At 44.6% G+C, this 14,905-nt stretch overlaps 1 protein-coding gene across 12 annotated transcripts in view; it reads left to right on the plus strand.

Annotated features, from left to right (window-relative positions):
- The window catches only part of LOC109902537 (AP-3 complex subunit delta-1), a 39,659-nt gene that overhangs the window by 14,410 nt on the left and 10,344 nt on the right, over positions 1-14,905 (plus strand). For 4 of the 12 annotated variants that reach the window (XM_020498962.2, XM_020498966.2, XM_020498964.2 and 1 more), the window contains exons 25-38: positions 207-255; positions 1,508-1,653; positions 6,750-6,898; positions 7,205-7,435; positions 7,584-7,818; positions 7,925-8,070; positions 8,369-8,522; positions 8,739-8,810; positions 9,012-9,087; positions 9,391-9,593; positions 10,598-10,671; positions 10,952-10,972; positions 11,715-11,868; positions 11,978-12,109. In XM_020498962.2, coding sequence (XP_020354551.1) covers positions 207-255; positions 1,508-1,653; positions 6,750-6,898; positions 7,205-7,435; positions 7,584-7,818; positions 7,925-8,070; positions 8,369-8,522; positions 8,739-8,810; positions 9,012-9,087; positions 9,391-9,593; positions 10,598-10,671; positions 10,952-10,972; positions 11,715-11,868; positions 11,978-12,109 — 1,842 coding nt within the window. The remainder of the gene's footprint in view (positions 1-206; positions 256-1,507; positions 1,654-6,749; positions 6,899-7,204; positions 7,436-7,583; positions 7,819-7,924; positions 8,071-8,368; positions 8,523-8,738; positions 8,811-9,011; positions 9,088-9,390; positions 9,594-10,597; positions 10,672-10,951; positions 10,973-11,714; positions 11,869-11,977; positions 12,110-14,905) is intronic. The other 8 variants (XM_020498965.2, XM_020498967.2, XM_031786086.1 and 5 more) reach the window with 3 other exon arrangements.

A 14,905-nucleotide genomic window follows, 5' to 3' on the forward strand; every position in this document is an offset into this window, starting at 1 on the left:
AGTGCAACTGAATAAAATGTGTGATTTTATAGCTCCTAACATGTCTAGATACATGTATTTAATGTACAAAGACATCAGCTGGGATATACGGTCACTTTTCCCCCAAAACAGTTGCGGTGCCCAAATTATATTACTAACACTGGACCTGAATTGATTGTAATGGCACTTTCCCTTCCCTTCTCTTCCTCCCTTCTCTCTATCCTTAGCTCTGTGTCCAGAAACTGCGAATCCTGATTGAAGACTCGGACCAGAACTGTGAGCCCTCTGTCAATGCCTGCAGTGTGTCATTCTCTCATTGTCTGTGTGTTTCTGAGTAGCCACCCATCTAGCTTCCAACAACCTAGATCCCAAACTCTGGATAACTCGACATTTTGATCATGGTCCCACACAGGGGGCTGTTTTACATTTCACTGCACATAGTTGCAGTTGTGACTATCAAAAGGTAGGGTTTTTGTCTTCATCCATTTATACATCTCTACTTCATCAGGCTATTAATTTAAAAACTTTCAGTATATTTGATAAGTCACTCATTGGTCTAACAGGTTACGGCTAACAGTAAGTTAAACCATCTACGATCATTATGTTGATGCAGCTGGTGATTCGAGTTATCTGGGCCCCTTAGTAGGTTGTGTGTAGATCAGATATATACGTTGGCAGCTATGTCTTGTGTTTCATTTGAGTTCTCGACTGTTTCGCTAGGTAGGCTCATAACATAAACAGGCTCTAACCCCCCCCCCCCTTGCTCACATTTGACACCACTTTAGTCTCAAACATCATAGTGTTTACAGGGCTTCTCCTGACCTGCTCTGATGAAACCAAACCTGTATCTGCACAACATCACTTCACCTCAAGGTCACATTCACACATAAACATGATATGCAGCTATCTGCGCCTGAGATATCAACAGCCCAGATAATAATTGGTTGTTATAGTATGCCTGATTCAGCAAAAACACAAAAATATTATTGCATAATGGCTACATATACCTAGGACTCAAGTTGGTGGCAAAAAACGAAACGTCCATGTGTATATGTTGTCTCGTGTATATGTTGTCTCGTGTATATGTTGTCTCCTGTATGTGTTCTCCATCGTTTTGTGTTTCTTTTGTATTTTCCTTTTCTTTGTTTTAATGTATGTGAAAATATCAGGTAGTCAGTCAGATAGCACGTTTTGTATACTATACTGTGTAGACAGTCATATTATGTAAGAGAGGCATTTAGAATAGGGCCTACAGTAATGTAATCAGTGAGGTTTCAGCGGCTGAGAGGGGATAGTGAAGACAGCCAAAGAGACATAGATTGTTCAAGATATTTTGGGTGACCAATAGACCTCTTGTGCTCTAAGACAGCGAGGTAGGCTATAGCCATAAGATAATGTCTACTGCGGAGGGTAAAGGCATGCTGTATGGCTTGTAGTACAGTCTCCATAGTGCACAACCTCTAGTCTAGTGCATAGGGAAGTAGAGTAGAAGTGCCCTGGCCACTGAGTGTGTTGTCTTTGTTCATAGTGAAGTACCTGGGCCTGCTGGCCATGTCCAAGATACTGAAGACTCATCCCAAGTCTGTCCAGTCCCACAAGGACCTCATCTTGCAGTGTCTGGATGACAAGGACGAGTCCATCCGCCTGAGGGCTCTAGACCTGCTCTACGGCATGGTGCGGATAAGGGAAAGGGGGAGACCTAGTCAGTTGTCCAACTGAATGTATTCTACTGAAATGTGTCTTCCGCATTTAACCCAACCCCTCTGAATCAGAGAGGTGCGGGGGGCCTTAATTGACATCCACGTCTTCGGCGCCCGGGGAACTGCCTTGCTCAGGGGCAGAACGACAGATGTTTACCCTGTCAGCAACCTTCCGGTTACTGGCCCAATGCAATAATCACTAGGCTACCTGTCATAGCACATGGTCATTGAAAACACACTTACCCTAACCCCATGTCTTCACCTCACCTATACCTAGCCTAGCGGTTAGAGTGATGGGCCAGTAACGAGAAGGTTGCTGGTTTGAATACCTGAGCTGACAAGTTGAAAAAATCTGTCCGTGCCCTTGAGCAAAGCACTTAACCCTAATTTGCTCCACCTATTAAGGCTGACCCTGTAAAACAACAGATTTCACTGCACCTATCCAGACAATACAACATTTTTCGATCTACTCATGGGGAAATGTCTTTAGCTCAAGAACCTCCCTGATTCTGTTGATAGCCTAATGACTCCAGGGGGGTATACTACCTACCTGGTTCAACTTGGGATAACCGCTAACATGAAATTGGCTCACCTTTTAGCCAGGTGAATTTATATGGCAACGAATGCTTCAGAACTAACCTGCGCCGGTGAAGGCTAACTCCATTTATCCTGAGTGAAGTCTGAGCTGTGAGTTGAGGACCAGTGAAATCAAATCCCCCCCCCTCGCAAATGTTGCGTCATCATGCCCTTTTATTTGGGAAAGAGACAGATTTTAAAATAAATAAATACCTATCACATTACATATTTAGTAATGACTGGATGTATTTGAAAGTAAACGCAGAGTAAAACTGATGTTCTAAAATAATTTTATTGATAGGAGTGGGTAAGAAGGTGCTGTGAAAGATGGCATTCACTATACGTAATAAAAGCAAGACAGAACTTCTAAAAGCTTCTTTCACATCGTAGCCTGCTGAATTTGCAAGATGGATTTTCTTTCATGTTGATTTAGTCAACAATGTAAAAGTGGCACTGACTCGCCCATAGATTGATGTTTCAGCATTGTTCCAATGTGTGGAGTTTGGCGTGTGACGTGCAGTTTCAAGCCTGCTAGAGTTAGCAGTTAACAGTTCACCAAACCCACAGTTCGGGATATATTGTGGTTTTGGGGTCAAGGTTAAATTAATTACATTTTTAAATGCCATTCGTATTGTAAAGCATTCACAATGTTCCTGGCATTGTCTGTTGTGCCAGGATTATTTTCACTCTGATGCTGCGTCTGTAACCATGTGGGTCGTGGGAATTTACCTGTTGTGAAGTCGTAAAAACCAATTGGATGCATTCATGTGATTTTTAACTCGTTGTGAAATGTTGAATAACTAATGGCCAGCAAGCTGCGTCAACCATAAACTAAAAGTACAGCTATCATGAAAAAGTACCCATTTGTCGTACTTCAGTAAAAGTAAAGATGCCTTAGTAGAAATTGACAAGTGAAAGTCACCCAGTAAAATCCTACTTAAGTAAAAGTATTTGGTTTTAAATATAAAAAATAATTTCACATTCCTTATATTAAGCAAACCAGATGGCACAATTTTCTAGAATTTTAAAATTTACGGATAGCCAGGCGCACACTCCAAATGAAGCGTTTGTGTTTTGTGAGTCGGCCAGGTCAGAGGCAGTAGGGACGACCGGGGATGTTCTCTGTTTTGTGAGTCCGCCAGGTCAGAGGCAGTAGGGACGACCGGGGATGTTCTCTGTTTTGTGAGTCCGCCAGGTCAGAGGCAGTAGGGACGACCGGGGATGTTCTCTGTTTTGTGAGTCCGCCAGGTCAGAGGCAGTAGGGACGACCGGGGATGTTCTCTGTTTTGTGAGTCCGCCAGGTCAGAGGCAGTAGGGACGACCGGGGATGTTCTCTGTTTTGTGAGTCCGCCAGGTCAGAGGCAGTAGGGACGACCGGGGATGTTCTCTGTTTTGTGAGTCCGCCAGGTCAGAGGCAGTAGGGATGACCGGGGATGTTCTTGTGATAAGTGTGTGAATTGGATCATTTTCCTGTCCTGCTAAGCATTCGAAATATAACGAGTCATTTTGGGTGTCAGGGAAAATGTATGGAGCAAAAAGGACATTTTCTTTAGGAAAATGGAGTAAAAGTTGTCAAATGTAAATAGTGAAGTACAGTTACCCCAAAAACTACTGAAGTACTTTACACCACTTATGTTTCCAATTAAATTATCAAGTTAGCTTAAAAAAAATGTTTTGTTGCATTTTTAACTGGCCCAAAATTCTGCTATAGAGGCCATTTCCTTAGCAGTTAATGTCAGAGGTCACCATGTGGGAGAAGTAGGTGCTCAGGATGATAGATGCGTTTCCCATTAGTAATTGCCAGTTGGAGGGCCGTTCAAGTGGATTTTCCCCAGTTGTTTGTGGTAAATGTCTACTTCCATCTTGCTTATGAGTGCACCATGGCACTGCCTCCTACAGTGCCAGATGTGTGCTTGTGACTCTCATAAAGGGGGAGTATCTGTAGCACGGTACATCTCCCGGTCACTGTTAAGCGCAACACAGGGTGCACTGGCCACTTAATTGAAAACTTTGGCTTGCTTATATAGAGCGAGTACTACCTGTTTGCTGAGGTGCACGAGGTAAGTTCGTAATGTGGCTCAAGCACTTTTCACGAGGTGCTGAAACCCCCTATTCTCAATCACTGAGAAGGGGTGCATATCCGACTGTAAAAAATCTAAACATAGCCTACCTAGCACGCTTGTAATTTCTTTGGCCTGGTCAGAATCAGCTGCCAAGTTCTGGTTTAATGCAGAGGGGCGCCGATGTTTCTTTGAGTTTGTCTTGGTCCGGTATACTGGGGTGATGTCAAATACAGTGGGTTCGGAATGTATTCAGACCCCTTGACTTTTTCAACATTTTGTTACGTTACAGCCATATTCTAAAATTTATGAAATCATTCCCCCCCTGAATCTGCACACATTACCCCATAATGACAAGGCAAAACCAGGATTTTAGAAATTTGCACATTTTATAAAAAATAAACTGAAATATTACATTTACATTAGAATTCAGACCTGTTACTCAGTACTTTGTTGAAGCACATTTGGCAGTGATTTAAAGCATAGTCTTCTTGGGTATGACACTACAAGATTGGCACACCTGTATTTGGGGAGTTTGTCCCATTTCTTCTCTGCAGATCCTCTCAAGCTGTGTCAGGTTGGGTGGAGATCGTTGCTGTACAGCCATTTTCAGGTCTCCAGAGATGTTCAATTGGGTTCAAGTCCGGGCTCTGGCTGGGCCACTCGAGCACATTCAGAGACTTGTCCTGAAGCCACTCCTGTGTTGTCTTGGCTGTGTGGTTAGGGTCATTGTCCTGTTGGAAGGTGAACCTTCGCCCTAGTCTGAGGTCCTAATCGCTCTGGAGCAGGTTTTCATCAAGAATCTCTGTACTTTGCACTGTTCATCTTTCCCTCGACCTTGACTAGACTACTAGTCCCTGCCGATGAAAAACATCTCCACAGCATGATTCTGACACCAACTTGCCTTTCCGTAGGGATGGTGCAAGGTTTCCTTCAGACATGACGCTTGGCATTCATGCCAAAGAGTTCAATCTTGGTTTCGTCAGACCAGAGAATCTTATTTCTCTGAGTCCATTATGTGCCTTTTTGCCAACTCCAAAGGCTGTAATGTGCCTTTTACTGAGGAGTGGCTTCTGTCTGGCCACTCTACCATAAAGGCCTGATTGGTGGAGTGCTGCAGAGATGGTTGTCCTTCTGTAAGTTTCTCCCATCTCCACAGAGGAGCTCTGTCAGTGACCATCGGGTTCTTGGTCACCTCCCTGACCAAGGCCCTTCTCCCCCGATTGTTTAGTTTGGCCAGGTGGCCAGCTCTAGGAAGAGTCTTGGTGGTTTCACACTTCTCCTATTTAAGAATGATGGAGGCCACTGTGTTCTTGGGGACCTTCAATGCTGCAGACATTTTTTTTTTTGGTACCCTTCCCCAGATCTGTGCCTCAGCACAATCCTGTCTCTGAGCTCTATGGACAATTCCTTCGACTTCATGACTTGCTTTTTGCTCGGACATGCACTGCCAGCTGTGGAACCTTATATAGACGGGTGTGTGCCTTTCCAAATCATGTTCAATCAATTGAATTTATCACAGGTGGACTCCAAGTTGTAGAAACATCTCAAGGGTGATCAATGGGAACAGGATGCACCTGAGCTCAATTTTGAGTCTCATAGCAAAGGTCTGAATACTTATGTAAATAAGGTATTTCTGTTTTTTTTATCAAACCTGTGTTCACTTTGTCATTATGGGGTATTGTGTGTAGATGAGGATTTAGAATAAGGCTGTAACTTAACAATGTGGAAAAAGTAAAGGTGTCTGAATTCTTTCAGAATGCACTATATTTGAGGAGTCTGCAGACTGCTGCATAGGTGATTCTCGTTGAGCGTGGAGACATAATGGTCAAGTTTTGTCCACAACTCTGTCCATCGCCGTTGTAATCTAATGTTCCCAAACTGGAGATTTAAACGGTGATTGAGGATCCTCAAAATCTGGTTTATCGACTCCCTACACTCGTCTATTTTATTAAGTTTTAATTATTACGTTATTAGTACAGAACTAGTTTTTGGCTGCACCTCACAAAAGGACAATTTCAAATGCGGCAATTTAAGATTTTAATTATGATTACAACGTACGCATAGGCTCTAGTTGTTTTAAGAGAATATCCTGAAATGTTTTTTCAGATTTAGTTGAGGCATAGACTCACAACGCAGTAGGCATAGCCTATAGGTCTAGTGTTTTATATATTTTATGCCATTTTTGCATTTTTTCGGATTCACATTGCGGACTGAATTGAAGTCCCTGGTACGAATGTGAACCGTAACACCCCTAGTTAGCGGCATGCGGACGAGCAATATCCACCATTGTAGTACGGATGAACCCTGAGCTGGAATGTGACGCTAGATCATTTCAGTAACGCCTCGGTACATCTAGCTACATACTGGTCACAGTACAGTTTCTGATTGCCCCATGCCTCTCTTTCTCCATTGACTATTTGTGTCCTCCCAGGTGTCCAAGAAGAACCTGATGGAGATAGTGAAGAAGCTGATGTTGCACGTCGACAAGGCTGAGGGAACCACTTACCGAGATGAGCTGCTCACCAAGATCATCGACATCTGCAGCCAGAGCAATTACCAGTACATCACCAACTTTGAATGGTCAGTACAACTTACTGGAGGGGCCTATAATTGTCTCTGGTTCTTTACACACTTCTAAACTCATACTTTCTGTGATCATGAGTCTCTGTGTCAGGTAGCGTTGAAAGACTCAGTTAACGCTTTGCAGTAATGTGTCCTGCTGTATTGTACTCAATATGCTGATCGGCTCTTACCTAATATGTATTTGTAAATAGTTCAAGGTTTTTGTCTTCTTTTTTTTGGATTACCTGTCATTTAGGGGCCTACCTTCCACTCACCTGTCTCTGAAGTACATCCGTCTGACTCTGTCCTGTGTCCATCTCTCAGGTACATCAGTATCCTGGTGGAGCTGACCCGTCTGGAGGGCACGCGGCATGGCCACCTCATTGCCTCCCAGATGCTGGACGTGGCCATTCGGGTCAAGGCCATCCGAGCCTTTGCTGTGGCCCAGATGGCTACTCTACTGGACAACGCCCACCTGCTTACCGGCAACACACAGCGCAACGGCATCTGTGAGGTTCTCTATGCCGCCGCCTGGATCTGTGGAGAGTTCTCAGAGTATGTATTCATGTCTATTCCTCTTCTGCAAGAGTACACACACGCTTTCTAGCGAGACTGTTTTCCACTAACTAGCTAATATCAGGCCAGTTCAGCCCTATATCATTGACTTATCCCTCATCCAGTACCATCCTCCATCTCCCCCCAGACACCTGGAGGAACCCATGGTAACACTGGAGGCCATGCTGCGGCCCAAGGTGGCCACCCTGCCGGGCCACATCCAGGCCGTGTACGTGCAGAACGCTGCCAAGCTGTTTGCCACGGTGTTGCGTGGACACGAGGGGGTGCCAGCAGACAGCATGGTAGCCCAGGAGACCAGCCAGCTGCTCATTGACAGGCTGCCTCTTTTTGTCCAGAGTTCCAACCTGGAGGTGCAGGAGAGGGTGAGTCACACATCTAACCTCCGGGGGCTATTGGCAATTTGAAAGGCGAATACCTTTTTCACTATGCATCTCTCTTTCCCCCCCCTCATTCCTCTCCCCTCCCCAGGCCTCCTGCATCCTGCAGCTGGTGAAGTACATCCAGAAGCTGCAGCAGAAGGACGTAGAGGTGGCTGAGGAGGTGACTGCTCTGTTTGCTGGGGAGCTCAACCCTGTGGCCCCCAAGGCACAGAAGAAAGTACCTGTTCCTGAAGGGTCAGTCTGCCAGCTGCTCTCTTACTCACAATGCTGTTAAATTAAGCTTGATGCACAACATAATACGTATATTTTTTTATAGTACTACTTTATGCAGGCCATTACACAATTTTCGATATTGCAAAGTAGCTTTGTTTATTAGTCTGTCTTGCAGACTATTGAATGTCAGTCTGACTGAGTTGCATATAAAGTGTATACACAACATCAACAGAGACTTTCTGATTCCATTTAAGCGTTAAACACATCCCTATTGGACAGTACAGCTGGTGAGAACGTGTTGTCTTGGTTTTGTCCCCAGTCTGGACCTGGATGTGTGGATCAACGAGCCTCCGTCTGGGAGTGAGTCTGAAGACGAGGGCAGGAAGTCCAAGGGCAAGGCTGTGTTTGCCAAGGAGGAGTCCAGACACACCAAGCCACGCTACACTGAGGTGGACGAAAAGGAACTGGCCAAGGTAAGATGGCAATGTATAAGACAATCACTGCTGTAGACCTAGTGATATACAAGCTCCTCAGTTCTTTCATCAGTTGATCTGATGTTAAGTGTTTGCTGACCCTAAAACAATCAGACACCAAAGAGGTACACTGGTACACACCACTCAACCATAATATAAATACAATGGAGTTTTCATATGACTGACTTCATGCTGTTTCTCCCTCCCTCCCTCCAGAGGAGAGAAGTAAGGAAGGCAGAGCAGGCCAACAACCCATTCTACATCAAGGCCTCCCCCTCCTCTCAGAAGGTACGCAGAGCATCATTACCCAATTGGCAGCTAGTCTTGTGTGTTATCCTGACTCTTGCAGAAATGTAGTTAATTACACATTTCAAACTACTTCCATCTAAATATGATCATTTTAATGGACTAGGAGCCTTCATGTTGTATGTTCTTCACATTCGTGTGTTATAGTTCCTGTGTGTAAGACTTGTTTCTGTGTGTGTGCAGGTGTACCAGGATGGTGTTGGTGTGGAGCACATTCCAGTGGTGCAGATTGACCTCAGTGTGCCTCTTAAGGTCCCAGGTCAGTCTCCTCTGGCCACTAGATTATAAACTACTGATTTCAATGTACAGTGTATCAGTGAGTGGTTTGCACACAGCACTCTGTATCCAAACCTAACCCATCTCCCTCTTTCTCTCTTCGCCTCTGTCATACCTTAACCCATCTACTGTGTCATAACTTATCCCCTCTACTGTACCGCTCTCACTCATCTCTCTCTGTCGTAACTTAACCCCTCTACTGTACTTCTCTCTCTGTAACATAACTTAACCCCCCTTTCTCCTTCCTTCGCTCTCCCTCCTTCTTTCTCCCTCCCGTTTGGTTTAGGGATGCCAATGTCAGATCAGTATGTGAAGCTGGAAGAGGAGCGTCGGGAGAGAAACAAGGCAGACAAGAAGAAGAAGAAGGACAAGAAGAAGAGGGAGAAGGGCGAGAAGGGCCGCCGGAGAAGGGGGGACTCTGGCCCAGAGAGCGAGGAGGACATCACCCCCGCACACATGGTGGATATCGTCACTGAGGAGATGCCAGAGGTAGGGATTTACACATGGTGTTCAGAGTAGAGGTCTTCACGGATCCAAAAGTTGACCTGTTCCGAAATGGAGATGGAACTTTCCCACCCAGACTCGAAATGCATCAATATTTTTTAAAATATAGAGACCAGTTCCATATAGATCTGGTCAGATCCAGACCTGGTCCAATCCGAGTGATGGAAGCAGCTTAAAATGTAAAAATGTTTTTATCCCTAAGCGACTATTAACCAGAGCTGATAAAGCGCGAGGGGAGGGAGGTGCCGCTCTAGCAGGCGGGGGAGTGAGCGAGTGACACGGGGAGCAGGGAGGGGGAGACTAGAGACAGAAGCCAACCAACAAGCTGACTGACTATAGTAGACTAATAGCTGCCATAGCTAGGTTATTTATCATCAAATATGATTACATAGTACCTGTCTTGACAGCATCAAACCGGGAGAAGCTAGTTATGCTAACTAACATTAGCTAGCTAGGCTAACTGAGGCTGCAGTGCATGCACTTTCTCATTCTACAGTTACAAATAACAAGTCCATACAGAATATTAAGTATCAGCCTACCTGTTGGCTCTTGGTTGTTGTAGCCTATCCTTCTCCTTTTATCTTCTGACTTTTTCCACACGGAGGCTCTGACTGTAGCCTATTGCTGCTTTGACTTATGATTGGCCAGCAGTCCCGTTCGGCTCTGTACGGGCCCTTCTGAACACGTCAGTTAAAATTACACCTACCCAAGAGCCGTGACAATCATATCAGATCTGACCCAGATCTGTGACATTATTTAGAATTCTGGATTGGGTCTCGGATATTCGGGATCCGTGAAGACCTCTAGTTCAGAACGTTTCATATAGGAATTTAAGGGGAAAAAGCGAGCCCAAAACCTCATGAAAGGGGCTCAGGCCAAGAAGCCATAAAACATTTGTTATATTGAGTGGTAATTCACATTTTAATTTAATATTAAATGCAAGGATGTTATTTTACGCTGTCACTAACTTGACTCTCTTCCTGTCTCAGAATGCCTTACCCAGTGATGACGACGACAAAGATCCCAACGACCCCCACAAAGCTCTGAACATCGACCTGGACAAGTGAGTTCACTCATCACTGACCTCTCTGTATTACAGCTGTCCACTAATGGATTAGTATGAAAGAGCAGGCTATATAAACAGGCTGTGCTATTATATACTCTGCGGGGGTGTATAATCTCTTCCTGGCACCAATGATGAGAGATTGGTGCTAGTGCTACCCTGGCCAGGCCCTTCCCATCCACACACACTCCCTCTCACTGTGCTCTGCTCTGTGGTTCTCTCCCTCTGTCTCTCTCTCTATCTCATGCACACACACCTCTCTGTCCCCTTGCCCGAGCAGTTTGCTGGCAGCATCTCGCAGGTGAGTACATTCTCAGTGTCAGGAGGCCACGTCTGGGCCTGCATACTAAACTGACTGATCTGCTGTCTGTCTTGGTCTCACGCCTGCCCCCTCCCACTAACATAGCATTGCTCTCTCTCTTCATCTGATTCTCTCTCTCTCTCCGTTTGGGCATGATGTGACTTTACAGTTTAAAGTTTGATCCCAGTGTTCAAATACACAATTTTCTCCCTCTCAGCCCTACTCCATTTGAAACCTTCTACAAGCTCCCTTCAGAATATCAGCATTCCCTCCTTCCAAAAGTGTTATTGTGGTAGGCGCTGAAGAAAAGCGCTCTTCTCACTAACTTAAACTCTCGTCACATCAACCTGTTTTATAGATGGAGTAAATTGATTTCTCAGTGGAACTGCTGATTTTCTGAAGTCCTAACTCCATCACCAGTACTACTCCTGGATGACTACCGTGCTGCTCTTATTTGAATCCTCACCCAATTCATTGGTCTTCAACATAATTGCTAATTATTTGATTAACCTGTTAATGGGAGTGTCCCTCCTGACCCCCCCCCCCCCTTTGAAGGTTTGTGTTTGAGATGTCGTGCACCTGAGTGGATGGCTTTGTCTCAACTAGCTTCCTTTCCTAAAAGGAGACAAGGAAAAGACGCTAGTTAACACTTGATGCAGCAAATGGCTGTGGTTTGACCAGAATCCCCATGCACACGCATGGCTGTGGTTTTAAGTGTGTCTACTTCTCTTTGTGCTCTCAGGCCCCTGGCAGACAGCGAGAAGAAACTGCCAGTCAGGTCACACCGTCCCGACGAGGTCCTCAAGAGCCCCATGGAAGACAGGCAGGTGGTGGAGGTTGTACCAGAGCCCAAGAAAAAGACAGGAAAGGAGAAGAAGGAGAAGAAGGACAGGAAGGTTTGGCTCCATCTTTATTTCTTAAGAATATTTTACATATTTTTGACGTTTGTTTCCGTAGTATTTGAGACCTTATTGACTTGAGGATTGTGTTTTTTTGTAATTGTAGAAGAGTAAAGAGAAGAAGAAAAAGCACAAACAAGAGGAAGAGGAGGATCTTATGGGCGCTGGGTCAGAGGAGCCTGTCCAACCAGAAGAGACCAAGGAGGTGGCAGCCCCACCTCCTGCCTCTACACCAGAGGTATGACGTCACAAAGGGAGGGACTACCTTTTATACAGGGACCATATATATGGCTGTCTTCGGGAAAGTATTCTGAATTTTTCCACATTTTGTTAGGTTACAGCCTTATTCTAAAATGGATTAAATCGTTTTTTTCCCTCATCAATCTAGAAACAATACGCCAAAATTATAAAGCAAAAACAGTTTTTTGAACTGTTGGCTAATTTATAAAATACAAAAAAATATATATCACATTTACTTAAGTATTCAGACCTTTTACTCAGTACTTTGAGGAAGCACCTTAGGCAGTGATTACAGCCTCGAGTCTTCTTGGGTATGATGCTACAAGCTTGGCATACCTGTATTTGGAGTTTCTCCCATTCTGTAGATTCTCTCAAGCTCTGTCAGTGTGGATGGGGTATGTCGCTGCACAGCTATTTTCAGGTGTCTCCAGAGATGTTCGATCGGATTCAAGTCCAGGCTCTGGCTGGGCTACTCAAGGACGTTCAGAGACTTGTCCCGAAGCCACTGCTGCGTTATCTTGGCTGTGTGCTTAGGGTCGTTGTCCTGTTGGACGGTGAACCGCCGCCCCAGTCTGAGGTCCTGAGCGCTCTGGAGCAGGTTTTCATCAAGGATCTCTCTGTACTTTGCTCTGTTCAGCTTTCCATTGATCCTGACTACTCTCCCACTCCCTGCCACTGAACAACATCCCCACAGCATAATGCTGCCACCATACTTCACCGTAGGGATGGTGTCAGGTTTCCTCTATACATGATGCTTGGCATTCAGTTCAAAGAGTTCAATCTTGGTTTCATCAGACCAGAGAATCGTATTTCTCATGGTCAGAGTCTTTAGGTGCCTTTTGGCAAACTCCAAGCGGGCTATCGTGCCTTTCTCTGAGGAGACTGCTTCTGTCTGGCCACTCTACTATAAAGGCCTGATTGGTGGAGTGCTACAGAGATGGGAGAACCTTCCAGAATGGCACCCATCTCCACAGAGGAACTCTCTAGCTCTGTCAGTGACTCCAATAAAGTTGTCGAAACATCTCAAGGATGATCAATGGAAACAGGATGCATCTGAGCTCAGTTTCGAGTCTCATAGCAAAGGGTCTGAATACTTACATTACCAGTCAAAAGTTTAGACCCACCTACTCATTCAAGAGGTTTTCTTAATTTTTTATTATTTTCTACGTTGTAGAATAATAGTGAAGAGATAACAACTATGAAATAACACATATGGAATCTTCTAGTAACCAAAAAAGTGTTAAAGAAATCAAAATATATATTTTTATTTTCGAGATTATTCTAACCCTTTGCCCTAACGAGTTTGCACACTTGGCATTCTCTCAACCAGCTTCATGAGGTAGTCACCTGGAATGCATTTCAATTAACAGGTGTGCCTTGTTAAATAGTGGAATTTCTTTCCTTCTTATTGTGATTGAGCCAATCAGTTGTGTTGTGACAAGTTAAGGTTGGTATACAGAAGATAGCCCTATTTGGTCAAAGTCCAAGTCCATATTATGGCAAGAACAGCTCAAATAAGCAAAGAGAAATGACAGTCCATCATTACTTTGAGTGACTCATGTCTTAATCTGGATTTTTGTGCAGTCTCAAAAAACCAAGCGCTATGATGAAACTGGCTCTCATGAGGACTGCCACATAAAATGAAGACCCAGAGTTACCTCTGCTGCAGAATACAAGTTCATTAGTTACCAGCCTCAGAAATTTCAGCCCAAGTAAATGCTTCAGAGTTCTAGTAACAGACACATCTCAACATCAACTGTTCAGAGGAGACTGAGACTGCGTGAATCAGGCTTTCATGGTCGAATTGCTGCACAGAAACCACTACAAAAGGACACCAACAAGTAGGAGATACTTGCTCGGGCCAAAAACATGAGCAATGGACATTAGACAATTAGATAATTGGTTCCAACTGCCGTGTCTTTGTGAGACGGGGACAAACGGTGAGAGGAGACGAAGAGGAGGGGGGGGGGGGGGTGGTGTGCTTCCGTGAGTGAGTTCACTATTGAAACAGAATAAATTATTGGGAAATTCAACTGGTTTTAGGTGAACGGATGAGCTCTGCTTGGGTGGTTCCCACCTTGAAGCATGGAGGAGGTGTGGGGGTGCTTTGCTTGTGACACTGGCAGTGTTTAATTTAGAATTCAAGGCACACTTAACCAGCATGGCTACCACAGCATTCTGCAACGCAATATGCCATCCCATCTGGTTTGGTGTTAGTGGGACTATCATTTGTTTTCCAACAGGACAATGACCCAACACACCCCCAGGCTGTGTAAGGGCTATTTGACCAAGAAGGAGAGTGATGGAGTGCTGCATCAGATGACCTGGTCTCCACAATCTCCCAACCACAACCAAATTGAGATGGTTTGGGATGAGTTGGACCGTAGAGTGAAGGAATAGCAGCCAACACGTTCTCAGCATATGTGGGAACTCCTTCAAGACTGTTGGAAAAGCATTCCAGGTGAAGCTGTTTGAGTGAATGCCAAGAGTGTGCAAAGCTGTCAAAGGCAAAGGGTGGCTATTTGAAGAATCTCAAATATAAAATACATTTGGATTTGTTAACACTTTTTTGGTTACTACATGATTCCATATGTGTTCATAGTTTTGATGTCTTCACTATTATTCTACAATGTAGAAAATAGATTACCTTACTAAGTTCACACCTGAGTCAATAATTTGTAGAAACACCTTTTGGCAGCGATTTACAGCTTTTTGGCTTCAAGTCTCTATGCTTTGCACACCTGGACTGTGCAACATTTGCCCATTTGATTATTTTCTAAATTCCTAAAGCTCT

Source organism: Oncorhynchus kisutch, linkage group LG13, assembly GCF_002021735.2.
Source record: "Oncorhynchus kisutch isolate 150728-3 linkage group LG13, Okis_V2, whole genome shotgun sequence".
NCBI classification, from domain to species: domain Eukaryota; kingdom Metazoa; phylum Chordata; class Actinopteri; order Salmoniformes; family Salmonidae; genus Oncorhynchus; species Oncorhynchus kisutch.